The sequence below is a fragment of the Octopus bimaculoides genome, chromosome 6, assembly GCF_046866305.1.
Source record: "Octopus bimaculoides isolate indiv1 chromosome 6, ASM4686630v1, whole genome shotgun sequence".
Classification (NCBI taxonomy): Eukaryota; Metazoa; Mollusca; class Cephalopoda; order Octopoda; family Octopodidae; genus Octopus; species Octopus bimaculoides.
In genome coordinates, this window is record NC_142933.1 from 77095645 (window position 1) to 77112457 (window position 16813).

The window sequence follows — 16813 nt, forward strand, 5'->3', positions numbered from 1 at the left end:
ATTTGACGGATATTTGTCCTCATCTTGTTTGTTGTTAACACAACGTTTCGGCTGATATGCCCTCCAGCCTTCATCAGGTGTCTTGGGGAAATTTCGAACCTGGAGGGTATATCAGCCGAGACGTTGTGTTAACAACGAACAAGATGAGGACAAATATCCGTCAAATATAAATAATGTACATATTTTCTCATCTCTTAAATAAAGAACAGAAATGAATTAGTTTTGTATTTCAATGGCAAAAACTCTACTACAGATGATGACATTTTTCACTCTCATATTCTGCATCATTCAATTGCAACCATACTAGGGTACTGCCTTGAAGGATTTAACCGAATATATCGCCTACATTACTTTATTTTTTGTTATGTCTAGTATTTATTTTATGGGACTCCTTTACCGAACCGCTGGCTTATGGTAACCTAAAGAAACGAAGATTGGTTGTCAAGCAGGGCGGAGACGAATACAAACATACACATGTATTATACACCGTCTCACATACATGTATTGTGTCCCTGTGTGTGTGTGTGCTTGTATGTATGTGTGTGTGCGTGTGCGTGCGTATGTGTGTAACAGTTATATGTTACTGATAGATGTAAAGGATACAGTAGTGATTAATATTAGTGGCGGGTTAATGAAAACTTTGTGGGACAGTGGGATATGTACCAAGATGAATTGACAGAAGGAAAAAGGGACTTCTTACAGATTTTGTTTGTCACAATTCGTATCACTGGGGACTGTGTGCAGAGTATAGATACAGTAGTCGGTTATATAGTAAAGTAGTCGGATGATAGTAACGTCAAATCACGCACAACTCCATTCTGATATCAGCACTAAAAGTATAAACCGTATCAACGAGGGAGCTGATTTGGGCTTCATCTTTACCATGAAGTTTGAGGTCGTCCATGAATAACAAATGGTTGACTTTTTGTTGGCGGCTTTTAAATACATATCCAGCTTTTGCTTTCCTCAGAATCAGTGTTAGTGGTATCAAGCACAGTACAAAGATCAGTGGGGACAGGCAGTCCCCTTGGAAGATTCTCCTCCTAATTTCTACTGTCCCTAAACTTCTTCCATATGCTGTCAAGTCCGTCCTCCAATTCGTTATACTTTTTCCAAGCAATCGCTCAACATTCGATGCAATACCAAATAGGTTCATACACTCCATAATCCAAGAAGGTGGGATCATATCGTACACCTTACGATAGTCGATCCATGACATGGCTAAGTTACTTTTCCTCCTCTTGCAGACTCTAAGTACAGTTTTGCCTATCAAGTGTTGATCCTTGGTACCGCTGCACTTACGCTTGCAACCCTTCTGCTCATGTGGCTGGACTCCATTTTTTTCCAGATGTTCGAACAAGTATTCCAGTCAATAACTTCCACAAAAGTGGCAAACAGGATACCGGCCTGTAATTGTCTACCATTGCCTTTTTCGTTGTTTTTCAGGCACAGTACTGTCCTACCTAATGTCTACCACTCTGGTGTTACTTGGTCGGCACTTAACAAGGTGCTGAGTTGCGCGGCTATTCGTGCATGACATTCACCAAATCTTTTGATCCAGTAGCTTTGAACTCCATCTAGTCCCGAGGCCTTCCAGTTGCTCATTTTCTATTTTTTTTATTTTGCTGATTTCCTTCACTTCCCTAACTGAAATGACTAGTTCTGCCTGTTTTGGACAGATCACTGTTTGTTTCAGTTCTTGCAACCATTCAGCGTCCTTCTTGTGCTCCTTGTCTTTGCTCCAGAAGTCACTCCAAAACCTTTGACTTTCAATGTTATCTGGTATCAACTTTTCATCTGTACACTCTCCATTTCTTTATAGAATCTTTTCTGATCTACTCTGAATAACATATTCTGGTGGTAACCCTTCATTCTTTGGTCGTATCTCACCATCTTTGCTTTCTTTGCAACGAGGCGCTGTTTCAGTTCCTCCATTACTACTTTCAGACCCTTTCTTTCAATATTATACTTCCTTTTCAGCGCCCTGTATTTTTGTTCGCTTTTAAGCTCTCCTTTCTCTTTTCGGTCTAATACAGAGATTTCCTTCGAGAGCATATCTAACTCTGCCTGGATTATTCTTTTCCACCATGGATCTTTTCTTTTGTCACTCCCATTATGTTTCTTTTTCTTGACATCAACACCCACGTTTTCTGCTATAACAATACTTGCTGCTTTGATCAAATTATTTGTTTCTGTGATGATGTTTGTTCTGATGTATTTCAGAATTTCATTGACATTTTTCGTTTCTTGGTTCAATTTCCATCGATCAACCTTTTTAAGGTTGCAAATAATGTCGCTATCGCTCTCCTGTAGTCTTAACTTTATTTTATCGTAGATTACCTTTTGTTCATCTGTCATGTCACCATTAGTTTTATTATCTTCTTTTAGATCAACTATATGTTTCTCATCAAGTAAACTACGACTGCTCCTTTCCTGTGCTATGAGATTACTCTTATTAGTAAGAACTGTATTTTCATTGTTATCTCTGCTGCTATTTTCCAAGATCCGTCTTTGGATAGCTTCGAGCTCTACTTCTGTGAATCAACAATTTTTTCTTATTGCTCTAGCGTGATCACATAGTCTCAGTTCTGTGAGTTGAAACAATCCCTTTTCTCTCCAATGATCATACATACGTTGTCGGTAACCCCTAATTTGAGCACCATTTTCATTTAGCGGGTTGCTCAGGTAGTAACACTCCATGACTACAGCATTAATTTGCTTGCTCCCTCTACGCTGTGTGTGGTGGTCCCTTTCTGGATATCGACAGGCTGGAGCCGGTCCAGAATCACTGAGCCTACCGGATATAACACTGTCACCATCATTGGTTTCAGTTTCATTACCACCGTTATTCACGATATTTTGTTTTTTCATTGTCACTCATATGAGGTAGCGATTGTCAGGTTGCACAATTACCAGTGTTTTTATTGACACCATCACTAGATGTATCATTAATCAGGCCATGAGGGCTTTCATTATTATTATTATTATTATTATTATTATTATTATCATCACTGATATCACTGGTTTTTATGTGTAGTAGTAGCAGTGGTTGCAGCAACAGTAGTAGGGGTGGGGGTAGTGGTAAGGGTGGTAGTTGGGCCTCATGTTCCTGTGCTATCATAATAGTAGTATTATTATTATTGTAGTATTTAGTATTAGCAGCTGCAGCATATTATTATTTTTTTATTTTTATCATTATCACCATTACCCCCACTACCATTGTTGGAAGATAGTTGGGTAGCAGTTTGGTGAATAGATCATATTCTACAGGTCTATAAATGGATTCAGCAGATGGTAGGGAGGTCAGTTATAGAGACAAAACAATCTTCGCACTCTTTGAATCAGCAGAGGTCAAATGTGTTTACTACTACCAGTGTTCACTCAGAGCGCTGCCTTGAAAAGAAGCAATTCAACCTGTTCTATTATTATTACTATTATCATCATCATCATCATCTTAAGGCGGCGAGCTGGCAGAATCATTAGCATGCCGTCGAAATGCTTAGCGGCATTTCGTCTGCCACTACATTCTGAGTTCAAATTCTGCGAAGGTCGACTTTGCTTTTCATCCTTTAGGGCTCAATAAATTAAGTACAAGTGAAACACTAGGGTCAATGTAATTGAATAATATCTCCACTCCCCAAATTTCAGGCCTTGTGCCTTTAGTAGAAAGGATTATTATTATCATTATTATTATTATTATTGAGTGAGAGAGCAGTGCATGCCATCAAAGTGACGCTGGGGTAAAATATACGAAGCCCATTATACGCATCATGACTACCCGTCTGATAAGGGTACACCAGGCACATGCATCACAACCATATGTGCACGACATGGGGATCTCATATCAAGATAAACAGCACATGACCTCGCAGTTGGGGCCCAGTTAGAATTTTCTTCAGGTCGAGTAGCCCATCCCGCTCAAAAGGTCCCTGAATAAGGTTTGTTTAAGGATGTTGAACAAAACACTCATGTTTCCAAAGGTGAATTATACAAACCCAAAAGAATTCTTCTCAACACATGGCTATAATGCTCCCCAACTACTTCTGCTCATGATCAGAGATACACATATCGTCAGCCACTAAGGGACATGCTCAACTGGTTAAGGTCAAACAACTGACAAACAAATCTGTGGTATTAAGCAGAATATTTGCAGTAGCCCATCTTTTATACAATGTAAATGATAACACTTCCAATCAATTAAGATCAGAAGCCATGAGAGTCACTGCCTAGTACTGCATCCGGGCATTTATTATTATTATTATTATTATTATTATTATTATTATTAAGGCAGCGAGCTGGCAGAATCGTTAGTATGCCGGGCAAAATGCTTAACGGTATTTTGCCTAGCTTTCAAATTTCACTTGGAAAGGAAGATGAGGGTGGAGAGAGAAGTGTTGCCTCCCAGTACATTTGCTAAAAGGTGGGCAAATGTAGCAAAAATGGTCCATGTGAGTGGACCTACACTAATAATGCGTGTGTAGGCTTGTGAATTTGAGAGGAAGAAGGGTGCCCTGCCCAGATGCCCTTAAAGCATTGAGTGGTCCAGGATTAGTGGGGTACTTAAGCCAACTCCAGGTGGTTACTCCCTATTGAGGAACTTTCATTGTTATATTCTTTTTGTTTGAAATTATCATTATTGTTTTAATTGTGTAAAATCCCCACTATCCATGTCTGCTCTATTGCCCTGGTGGCCAATAAATAGAATAATAATAATAATTATTATTATTATTGAGTGAGAGCATGGATGCCATCAAAGTGACACTGGAGTACAAATATTTGAAGCATAATATACCCATTATGACTACCTGTTTGATAAGGGTATACCAGGCACATGCATTACAACCATATGTGCATGACATGGTGATCTCATATCAAGATAAACAGCATATGACCTTGCAGGTGGGACCAAGTTAGTATTTTCTTCAGATCACTCAAAAGGTTCCTGAATAAGGTTTGTTTAAGGATGATGAGCAAAACACCCATGGTTTCAGGGATGTATTCAAACCTCAAAGAAATTTTCTCAACACATGGTTACGATGCTCCCCCACTACTTCTGCTCATGATCAGAGATACACATATCATCAGCCACTAAGGGACATGCTCAATTGGTAAAGGTCAAACAACTGACAAGCAAATTTGTGGTATTGAGCAGAACATTTGCTGTAACCCATCTTTTACACCAAGACAAAACATGTATATGATAACACTTCCAATCTTCTTCTCATTATTATTATTATTAGTAGTAGTATTAATAGTTGTCTAACCCAGTGAGCTGGTAAAATTATTAGCATGCTAGGCAAAATTCTTAGTGTCATTTGACTCGTTTTTACATTTTGAATTCAAATTCTGCTGAGGTTGTCTTTGCCTTCATCCTTTTGGGGTTGGTGTAAAATACTAGTTGAAGATTGGGGTCAGTGTAATCAACTTACTCATCTTCTCCAAAATTGTTGCCTATGTGCCAAAATTTGAAACCATTATTAGTATTTGTCACTTGAACAGTGAAGATACTTTCTTGGAAAGTATTCTGGCTATTTTTTCTCCTAAGTGCTTCTGCGATAAGACTATAGTTTAAAACCTGAAATTATCTTTTTCTATTTTTCTGTTTTGTGAAGAAACGAAAATTCTTTTTTCTGAAGGATAACTGTACAGAACTGATTGATTTAAATGTTAGCCAGACATACAAGGGTAATAAAACACACACAGTATGGCCAAAACTGGATGAATCTGACAACCTGTTCATAAGTATTATCATCACTCATCCATGAATGCATCAAAATGATTGGTTTCTTTCATAAGAAAATATGCACCTCGCAATAAGAAACCTAGAAATTACCTGCAGAGTTACATGATTTGATAACCTTTGTTAAATGAAAAGTTGGAGGTGAGGCTGTAGGATATTCATGGCTCTCCTACCCAAAACCTATGAATTGGCTGAATCCACGTTTTTATAAGCCCTGTAGAAAAAGGGAGAGTCAAATGTTTGGTAGTTATGGTAACAACTGCAGACAAATAGAGGTGACGAGCTGGCAGAATTGTTAGCATGCTGGACGAAATGCTTAGCAGCATAAGTTCAAATTTTGCCAAGGTTGATTTTGCCTTTCATCCTTTTGGGGTCAATAAATTAAGTACCAGTGAAACACTGGAGTTGATGTAATTGACTAGTCCCTTCTCCCCAAATTTCAGGCCTTGTGCTTTTAGTAGAAAGGATTATGTATAGCCAATTAATAAATAAATAAATAAATAAATAAATGAATAAAAACACCTGATCACAAAGCTACTTGATGAGGACAGTTTTGTTGTGAGAATAATTCACTTGTTAGCCATCAGATAAGTGTTCATATAATGATTTTTAACCCTAACTTAGGTTATAAATGTGATAGGGGAACTGGTTAATTGATGAACTTGGAACCAGTATTTGAGTGGTACTTTATTTTATTGGGTGACAGAGAGAGAGAGAGAGAGAAAATGAGGGAGAAAGAGAGAAAATGAAGGCGAAAGAGAGAAAATGAGAAAGAGAGAGAGAAAGCAAAAGTGATTGTAGTCATGTAGTCTTTAGTGTAGAAGCTATGACAGAGAACAGAAAGTATATATTTTATCCATTTTTTAAAAAATAATTCTTGTCAAAAGTTACTAGGAGTCTTCATTATTTAGTAATTTGTCTTATTAAATTTTGAACCTAAGATTATGAATTTGAAATGAAAGTAATTTCATGTCTAATATTGGTTCTGCTGGTTCCAGCCTTTGGGAATATTTCCTTCTGCAGAAAAAAAATTCTTGATTTCAATTAAGGAAGACCTTAGAGAAATGTTTTCCGTTCATCCGAACAGAATATATATTTCTATCTAAGAATATCACAAAACTCTGCCACAAAAAAATCTAACTGTATTGAAAATTAGTTAATGTTTGATTGTAATATGAAATATGTGTGTCATGCTATTTGCATTTGTAGTTTCAAGTAGCCAGATATTGATTTACTCAATCAGTAGAATTTTGGAAATTAAATATTTAACACCAAGTTACACAACAGGAAAATTCAATGACAATGAAGCACTCATTAGAGATTCAAAAGTTAGTTTGGATCAATATGCTCACGTAAGACATTCATTACTCGTATTGGGAGTCATGGTTCTTCAGTTATAGTCATTGATATAGCAGATTATTCTGATTAAATGCAAATACAATACTTTGATTAAATACATTTCCAGAATATAGTCTATGCCTTTTGATTAGGCACTGTATGTCTCATTTAGACTTAACTGTGTTTTGAATAGGTAGGCTAGTAATTTGCATCTAATTTGATAGAAAACCAAGGATTCATTAGCATTTGGATGAAGATGTAATAATTTCCTGCTGTACAATCACTTACGTAAATTTTTAGATATGAATCAAAAATCTTGTAGTTACAAAAAAAGATTGCTGAAAGTTCAATTTCTAAACATTTGTATGAAGAACAATATAAAACAAGAGTTTTAGATGTACAATCCTATTTCGGTTTATAATATGATTATAGTGAAACCCTTTGTGGCAGATGTACACTTCTGGATCCTGGAGTTTGAGTTGTAATGGGGACCCTTTCATATCCAGCAATGAATTCTGGGTAATCATTGTCTTTCTCATTATGGGTCCCCTATGACAGATCACAAAGTTTTTAAGAAGTTAACTGCTACATTTCAAATTTTGATTAAGATCATTGTAGTGGATTATCCCACATGCCAAAATCACTGATGTGAATAAAAAAAACACTTCCTATGCCATATAGTTTTCAAGTTATGGACTGGAAATGGAAATGAGGGAAATGTTAGATATAATATACATATACATAAAAAAGGTAAAATGTAAAGACCTCCTTTGGTCATGAATGACCATGGGATTGCAACTAGAAAATTCCCCTCCAAGGCACAAGTCTGAGCAATGTTGTTTATGGAAGACCAGCAGTTGCCTATGCATACCAACCTCCCCTTCCATGCCACCAATATTATCCAAGGGAAAGGCAAAGGCTGATGCAATTTGACACCAGTGACATCACAACTCATTTCTACAACTGAGTGAACTGGAGCAACGTGAAATAAAGTGTCTCGCTCAAGAAGACAACACACAGCATGGCCTAGGAATCAAACTCACTACCTCATAATTGTGAGCCTTCGCATATACATATAACTATATATAATGCATCATAGAATGAAATAAAGGATAGAAAATTCCACAGTCAGTATAATCTTTTATTTTAGTCACCTATGGCTATACATACTACATGAATCACATTTTATAAAATGCTATCTATTGTGCAAAAATTTACCACCTATCAAGCAGCTGCCCAGCAGTTGCTGTAATATGTAGCAGTCATTGGCTTACTGGCTACACCACATGATCTGAAATGACTAACAAGAATGAACCATACTTTCACTCAATGGCAATCGGTCCTATGTCGAAACCCTGACTACCTCATCACTCAAGCATCAACACACCCAAACAGATGTACTTTTAATACGAACAAAAGATTCTAGTAATAGAGATCTGAATCAAACTACTATTACAAATTTGTGTGTGTGTGTGCCGGTTTCCATCCACACTAACAGTTGTTGCTAGCACTCCGTCGCTTATGATGTCGAGGGTTCCAGTTGATCCGATCAATGGAACAGCCTGCTCGTGAAATTAACGTGCAAGTGGCTGAGCAATCCACAGACATGTGGGATATTCAGCGTGATACAGTGTGACAAGGTTGGCCCTTTGAATTACAGGCACAACAGAAACAGGAAGAAAGAGCGAGAGAAAGTTGTGGTGAAAGAGTACAGCAGGGTTCGCCACCATCCCCTGCCAGAGCCTCATGGAGCTTTAGGTGTTTTCGCTCAATAAACACTCACAACGCCCGGTCTGGGAATCGAAATCGCGATCCTATGACCGCGAGTCCAGTACTGTCTGACTGGCCCTCGTGCCGGCAGCATGTAAAAGCACCCACTGCACTCTCGGAGTGGTTGGCATTAGGAAGCGCATCCTGCTATAGAAACTTTGCCAGATCAGATAGGTGACTGGTGCAGCCTTTTGGCTCGCCGGCTCTCTATCAAATTGTCCAACTCATGCCAGCATGGAAAGCAGACGTTAAAAAATGATGAAGATAATGATGATAATAATGTGTGTTTGTCTCCCATCAACACTTGACAACCAGAGTTGGTGTGTTTACATCCCCATAATTTAGCAGTTTGGCGAAAGAGACTGGTTAAGTAAGTATCAGGCTTTTAAAAAAATAAGTACTAGGGTCAATTAATTCAACTAAAAATTCCCCAAGATGGTGCCCCAGTATGGCCACAGTCTAATGACTGAAACAAGTAAAAAGAAGAAATTTCAACAAATATGTTTTTGTCAATAACAAATTATCAGAGAACACCAAAGTAATGAAAATAAGACAGGGTTATTTATTTGTCTATAGAAACAAAGACTTACAGCTTACATACAGTTTGTGCATAGCATTCCTAATTTGTTATTAAATTAATTTGAATCATCAATGAAATATATCACTCTAATTCATAGGATGTCCTTTATTTACAATTTGGCAACAGAATGTAACATAGTTTCAATGCGACTGTCATTGTGAATAACATTAGCTTTTATAGTGGCAATGATATCTAGTTGTTCTTTTATTGCTTCATCTAAGGTAGCCAGTTGCAACTTTAAAGGTTGAAGAGCTTTCTCAGTGATTCTGAAATATAACAGATACACAAAATTTAAACATGATATATACAAAATCTACCAAACTTAAAGATGATATATTCAAAATATAAAACAAAATTAACAAAAAAAAAAGGAAGAAAAGGAAAGGAATGGAAAAAAGAAATGTAAAGTATTTTTTCCTTCATATAAATTAGTCTTCTTCACTGGTTGGTAAATTTACATGCAGGTCATGACTCTCTGAATAGACTTAAAACATACTGTATCTTTAATATAATCAACAATAACTACTTTAAAATACTCGAAGAAAAGACATTTAAAAGGTATAGTGAAAAAGATGTATTTTGCCGAAAATAGTGATTCTTCTTTTCTGAAAATGAATACATATATTATAGAAACTGCCTTTTTTTCTAAAGAAACTTCTATGTGTTATTGCTAGATGTCAAAGAAAGCATAGATAACTTTACGAAGGCTTCATGGTGTACATCAGTCTCAGTTCATTAGCTCACTAACATGACATAAAGCTACGTCTTACTTTCATTTTCTGCTCAATAAAAAGTGAAAGACAAAAACAACAAACTAATTGTATTTCAATTTCAGTCAAAGAGAAGATATAAATTCATATTGACAGCGATGGAAGTTTTCTTTACAAACATTCACCAAAGTTTTTTGGTGAGAGAAAAAACTAACGAAATAAATAAAACAATGTATAGTAAAATTCAAAACTGCTTCTGGCTTCCAAAACAAATGCTGTTCAGTTTAGAGTAATAATTTTATAGATTTTCATCACTATAAATTAAATTCATTAGGTGCTGGCTGTTTGGTCAATAACTGTTTCAAACAGTCAATGCTAGAGCTATAATCTTCAATAAGTTTCTCAAATCTGGTAAGGGTTGAATAAATGTTTCATTTGGCAAGAGTTTTTTTTTATGGTTCAATGATTTTCTTTAGTGCTAAGTAGAATAGTTTTGATGTATTTATGTCACAAATAGTAAACCGTGTTTTTGAAGGTGTAAACACCAGCACCAGCTTGTTATATATTAGACTATTTATAACAGAGCAAATAGAATTTTAAATAAGTTGTTTATACCACACAACATCTTGATGAGATAAAATGAAAGTGAAACTACTTAGGAAAACAAAAAAAAAACAAAACAGACAAGCACAGAAACCAGGTGTCTTAGTGAGAAACAGAAGAAATAGTGCCACAACATTTCAGGTATTTGACTAACTGGCTAGCAGCACAGAGGAAATCAGATATATCTTTTATTTTGTTTCAGTCATTAGACTGTGGCCTTGATGAGTCACCACTTTGAAAAATTTTAGCCAAATGTATCAACCCAGTACTTATTTTTTAAAGCCTGGTACTTATTCTATCAGTCTCTTTTGGCAAATTGCTAAGTTACAGAGACACACCAACACCAGTTGTCCAGTGATACAGATACACACACAATACACACACACACGACAGACTTCTTTCAGTTTCCGTCAACTAAGTCCACTCGCAAGGTTTTGTTTGACCTGAGACTATAGTAGAAAGCACTTGTTCAAGGTATCATGCAATGGGACTGAATTCAGAACCATGTGGTTGAGAAGCAAACTTCTTACCATACAGCCATGCCTGCACCTATATATATATATATAGGGAGAATTCACAAAAAAAAAAAACAAAAGACGAACACAGGTGGTGTAGAAAACAAACAGATGTATTAGTATAACGCTCGGGAAGTGAAAAAGTCTTTAAAGGTTAGAGCCTACGCTCTTCCACAGAAAGGAACACACACACACATATATAGATACACATAAATATACACTAGGCGTAGGAGTGACTGTGTGGTAAGTAGCTTGCTTACCAACCACATGGTCCCGGGTTCAGTCCAACTGCGTGGCATCTTGGGCAAGTGTCTTCTACTATAGCCTCGGGCCGACCAATGCCTTGTGAGTGGATTTGGTAGACGGAAACTGAAAGAAGCCTGTTGTATATATGTATATATATATGTATGTGTGTATGTGTTTGTATGTCTGTGTTTGTCCCCCAACATCGCTTGACAACCGATGCTGGTGTGTTTATGTCCCTGTAACTTAGCGGTTCGGCAAAAGAGACCGAAAGAATAAGTACTAGGCTTCCAAAGAATAAGTCCTGGGGTCGATTTGCTCGACTAAAGGCGGTGCTCCAGCATGGCCACAGTCAAAAGACTGAAACAAGTAAAAGAGTAAAAGAGTATGTACATACATGCCTACACACACACTAACACAAACGTATATATATATATATATGGAAAGAGAGAGAAATAGAGATAGAAAAAAAAAGGAATAGAGAGAGAAAGAAATAGAGGGAGAGAGAGAGAGGATTCAAATGAGGGAATAAATACCTAACTACACTTTCAAACATATTTTTATAAATATACATAAATGAACATAGCATATGCCCAGATGTGTATAAATCTCTCAAGACACATAAACTTGTATTACTATGATGGCATAGGAAAGGTGAGAGTGAAAAGTGAATACATAAATACACCTTGAGGATGAAAGGAAAATGCAAGAGTAATATACAAGTGTCAAAATGCAATGGAGAAATGGAGAATGTGAATTAAGAACAAATAAGAAAAAAAGTATCTTGTTATATTTTGGGATGGTCGTTTTTTTTCTTGCCAAATAAACACATGCATTACATATTCCTTCTTCACTCGTCTATTATTATTCTCATTTTATCTTATATCAATTGTCTTGTACATGCTAAGGGTGAGATACATTAGGCTGTCCCTATCAGTTATCTGTGCCTACATTTGAAGAGCGATGGAATTAATTGTGAGGGAACCCAGTCCACTGATTCTTGCTGAGGTGTCATTGTCACAGATGGCCAAACTGCACATTCCATGGGCGGTTATCTGCCGCCTTTTCAGTGCTTGATTCCCAGGGTGCTGGCATTGGGTGCACCCCCCGTCTGATCTGTTCCCATCAGGCTGGTAGGCATGCGGCATCTGCAGGTGGCAGGGCAGCACCCTACCACTGCCGGCGGGATCCATGCACTTCTCTTGACTGGGCCTGTTGCTTCTCGAACATAAGTAAGGCTAACTAATGGGGACTCGCTAACGCACTTTGTCCACTGCCTGCACCAGACAGTGGGCATAAAATAAAATAAGAACAATAATAAATGAGTGTATATCTGGCAAGGAAAAAGAAAGAACATACCGAAATATAAAAATACCTGATTTAACACACGATTTCATATCAGGAATCTTACAATACAAATTCATAAATTATAAAAAAAAAAGTATCCATATATATAGATATATATATTAGTGGGTGCTAAAAAGTTCCTGGCTTAAGGGTACCATGAAAAGGCTGGTTGGAGGCCAAACCTTCTGAGTTCCTTTAGAGTGTGAATCTGAGAATAAAATCATAATTAACTGATCCTCCTGTATTTTCTTTTACTCAAAGCACTTCCTCATATATATATATACATATATAAACACACACACACACACACACACACACACACACACATATATATATATAATTTTGAGAAAAAAAACCACAATTATCTAATTCATCCATGAAAATCCACAATCACATATAGAAAAATTTAATAAGTAAATACACTAAGAAGACCTATAATAAAAATTTAAAAAAGTATAAATATTAAAATAGTAAAAATGACTACACGTGTTTCATAACCATATTCTCAAATAGGAAATAAAATAAAAATCAAATCAATTCAAAATAAATCGATCGAAAATCAATTCTATTCAAAAGTATAGCTAATCTTCAGATTAAAATACAATAATAATAATAAAATCAATGTATATATTTCGACTAACAATAAATATCAAATGAATTTATATAAAAATACTTATTTTACCAATAAATAAAAGAAAAACATTTAACAATATTACCAGACAGTCCCCATCAGTTATCTGTGCCTGTGGACTGAGTTTCCTCGCAATTAATTCCATCACTCCTCAAATGTAGGCGTTAGGGTGTGACACTTCTTCACACAGCTGTCTTCATCCATATGCATCACATGACCATACCAGCACAGTTGTCTCTCTTGCACACCACAACTGATGCTTCGTATGTCCAACTTTTCTCCCAAGATGCTTACACTCTGTCGTACATGCACACTGACATTACACATCCTGCGGAGCATACTAACCTAATATCTTTCAAGTCTATGCATGTCCTCAGCAGTCAGCCCATGTTTCACTCCATGTAACATGACTGTTCACACACAGGCATCATACAGTCTACCTTTCACTCTGAGCGAGAGGCCCTTTGTTACCAGCAGAGGTAGGAGCTCACTGAATTTTGTCCAGCCTATTCTTATTCTGGCAGCTATGCTCCCAGAGCATCCACCCCAACTACTGACTTGATCACCTAGGTAACAGAAGCTATCAACCACCAGTTTTTCCCACTGGCATGAGATGGAATCTGTTTTCTGTACATTTTTGGTGTTTATTGTACCTGTGCATCTCCCACACAAAAACTATCTTCTCAGTTAACCTTCCTTTGATGTTGTTGCGCTTCTTATGTGTCCGAGTTTCTCCCTGTACCTTTTCTACAGATCTAGCAGGGTCATCTACCTGAAGGGATTTGTGATTTGTCTTTCTTCCTACTTACTAAGACTCTGGTTTTTGCTAGGTTAACTCTAAGGCTCTTCAATTCTAGACCTTGCTTCTCTAGGTCTGGTAGTGACTTAGCTATTAGAGCAAAGTCATCAGCATAAAGGAGCTCCTAGGGGTAGCCTATCTTGAATTTCTGTTATTATCAGGAGGACTATGATGAGCAAGAAGGGGGCTGAGGACTGAACATTGGTGAACCCCTACTTCTACCCTGAATTCTTTGCTATACTTGTTGCCAATCCTCACCTTACTGACAGCATCCCTATACATGGCTTTGTACAGCTCTCACAAACCACTCATCTATCCCTAGTTTGCACACTGACCACCAGATAAGGAATTGGGGGACACTGTCACAAGCTTTCTCCATGTCAACAAAAGCCAAGTACAGTGGTTTATCTTTGGTTAGGTATTTCAACTGCAGCTCTCTTGCCTAAAACATAGCATCAGTGATGCTTCTCCCTGGCACAAACCCAAACTGCATCTCAACTAAACTAACTCCCTCCCTAATTTGTTGGGCTAAATTGATTTTGCTGTGATATATATATATATATATATAATTTTGTCAGTGAACAGGTCGCAGTCTCAAAGTGACGAAAATATTTTGACAAATTAAATTTAAATGTTGAAGTGAATCTTTTGTGTGTTATTTTAAATGGCTTATAAACACCTTCCACGCTGCAATTGTATATATATATATATATATATATATATATACATACATTAGTTAAATATGTGTACATACACACATATATGCACACTTAAATGTACATATACAATCACATATGTCTACATACAGACTACAGATAAAAAACATACATTCTTGGACTTGTATATTCACCAAAATCGCACACACACACACACACACACACACACAGTAAAGTCAAAATCACTCAGTCTCTTGAAGTCCCTTTATTCTGATAAATCACATGTGTTATGAATACACATTGCCTCAAGATAGATGTTCCCCCAACGGCAAATTATGACAGCAATGAGAGATTCACATTCGAATCTGTAAGAACATACTACCAAATTAATAGATACCGTATTATTTGGATTCTTGCACCAGCATGAATTACTATACTACAACACATTTTCCCTTTATTAGTGCTTAAATTGCCTATTCCATTTCTGTATTGTATTTAGACACTTACAGTATAAGAAATAATCTTGTTATCACCTTTTGTCTTCATGGTGTATATATGTATTCATATTTTTACAATCATCTTTCCTATGTCTTCATTATTATGTTTGCATATCTGTAGTGGTGTAAGATTTGCTTTTTTACTTTATGTACATTTATGCATGTATGTATGTATAAATGTGTGCTTTTTATATCTGGGTGCATGGAATGTCCATTTATGTACTATATATATATATACACACACATGCAAATGTGTGTGAGTATGTCCATGTAGATGTGTGTATATGCACATGTACATCAGCATGCACACACACACGTGTGTGTGTATGTATATATTTATACACACATACATCATACATATACGTGTGTGTATGCCTATGTACATGTGCATATATGAATTATATGTGTGTGTGTGTGTATATATATATATATATATATATATATATATATATATATATATATATATATATATATATTTATTTATATTCTCTCTATCTCATATTTAAACCAGCAAGAATCTATGACCTGTATAGTTCATAATATTCCACATGATTTTGGAAAAACATTGCTCTAAAATAATTTAATCTAAATTAAGTTATATTAATCATCTATCTGAATTATGTAACTACTGAATTAATTATGTTTATTCCTAATGAAACAGCTGTTGAGCATCATAAAATTATGATATATCTGTGAAATTATATTTGCCTGTTTTTTATTCTAAATATGTATTACTCTTATGGATTGATTTAGATGATTATATTTACTATAATGTCATAACATACTGTATTTAACAACCTGTTATTGAGCTTTGAATAACTATGGGTATATTTTGTGACGTTTTATATATAATCTCTCTATATATGGATATATATATATATTCATATATATATATGTATATAAAGAATAATGTCAGGACATGTGAGAGGTGTATGTAGAATTATTTATCCATATGACTTCTATATGACAGCAACTGCTTATCACCTTCATCATGTAGTATTAATTTCAGTATGCAAATAAGTCTTATGCATATGTTAGCATCAATATGTATAATGAGCATTATATAATACAATTGTGTATTCACAAATTAATGCATATAAAAGAAAGCTAACTCAGTGAGTTACCGGCACATCATATATGTATGGTTCAACTAGATGTATGTATATATTAATGTTTTCATTTATTTTCAGTTATAATGAAAACAGTTTTACATTAATCTGATGGATTACTCCATACTTATGCAGAATACAAACGTATTATTCTCAAATAAGAGTATTTATTGACAGTGACTTCAAAGTTTTGGCCAGCTAATCTGTTGTTAGACAGTGATACAGTGAAGTTAATCTTGGTTTTACATAGTTTCTGTTGAGTGAAAACCTTCCTT

The 16813-nt window shown here is 35.9% G+C and overlaps 1 protein-coding gene across 6 annotated transcripts in view; it reads right to left on the reverse strand.

The window, feature by feature from the left end:
* Positions 1–9387: 9387 nt before the first annotated feature.
* The window catches only part of LOC106877218 (intraflagellar transport protein 54), a 293932-nt gene continuing 286506 nt past the window's right edge, over positions 9388–16813 (reverse strand). For all 6 annotated transcript variants that reach the window (XM_089354120.1, XM_089354119.1, XM_052968703.2 and 3 more), the window contains one exon: positions 9388–9694. In XM_089354120.1, coding sequence (XP_089210246.1) covers positions 9538–9694 — 157 coding nt within the window. In that variant the 3' untranslated portion in view covers positions 9388–9537. The remainder of the gene's footprint in view (positions 9695–16813) is intronic.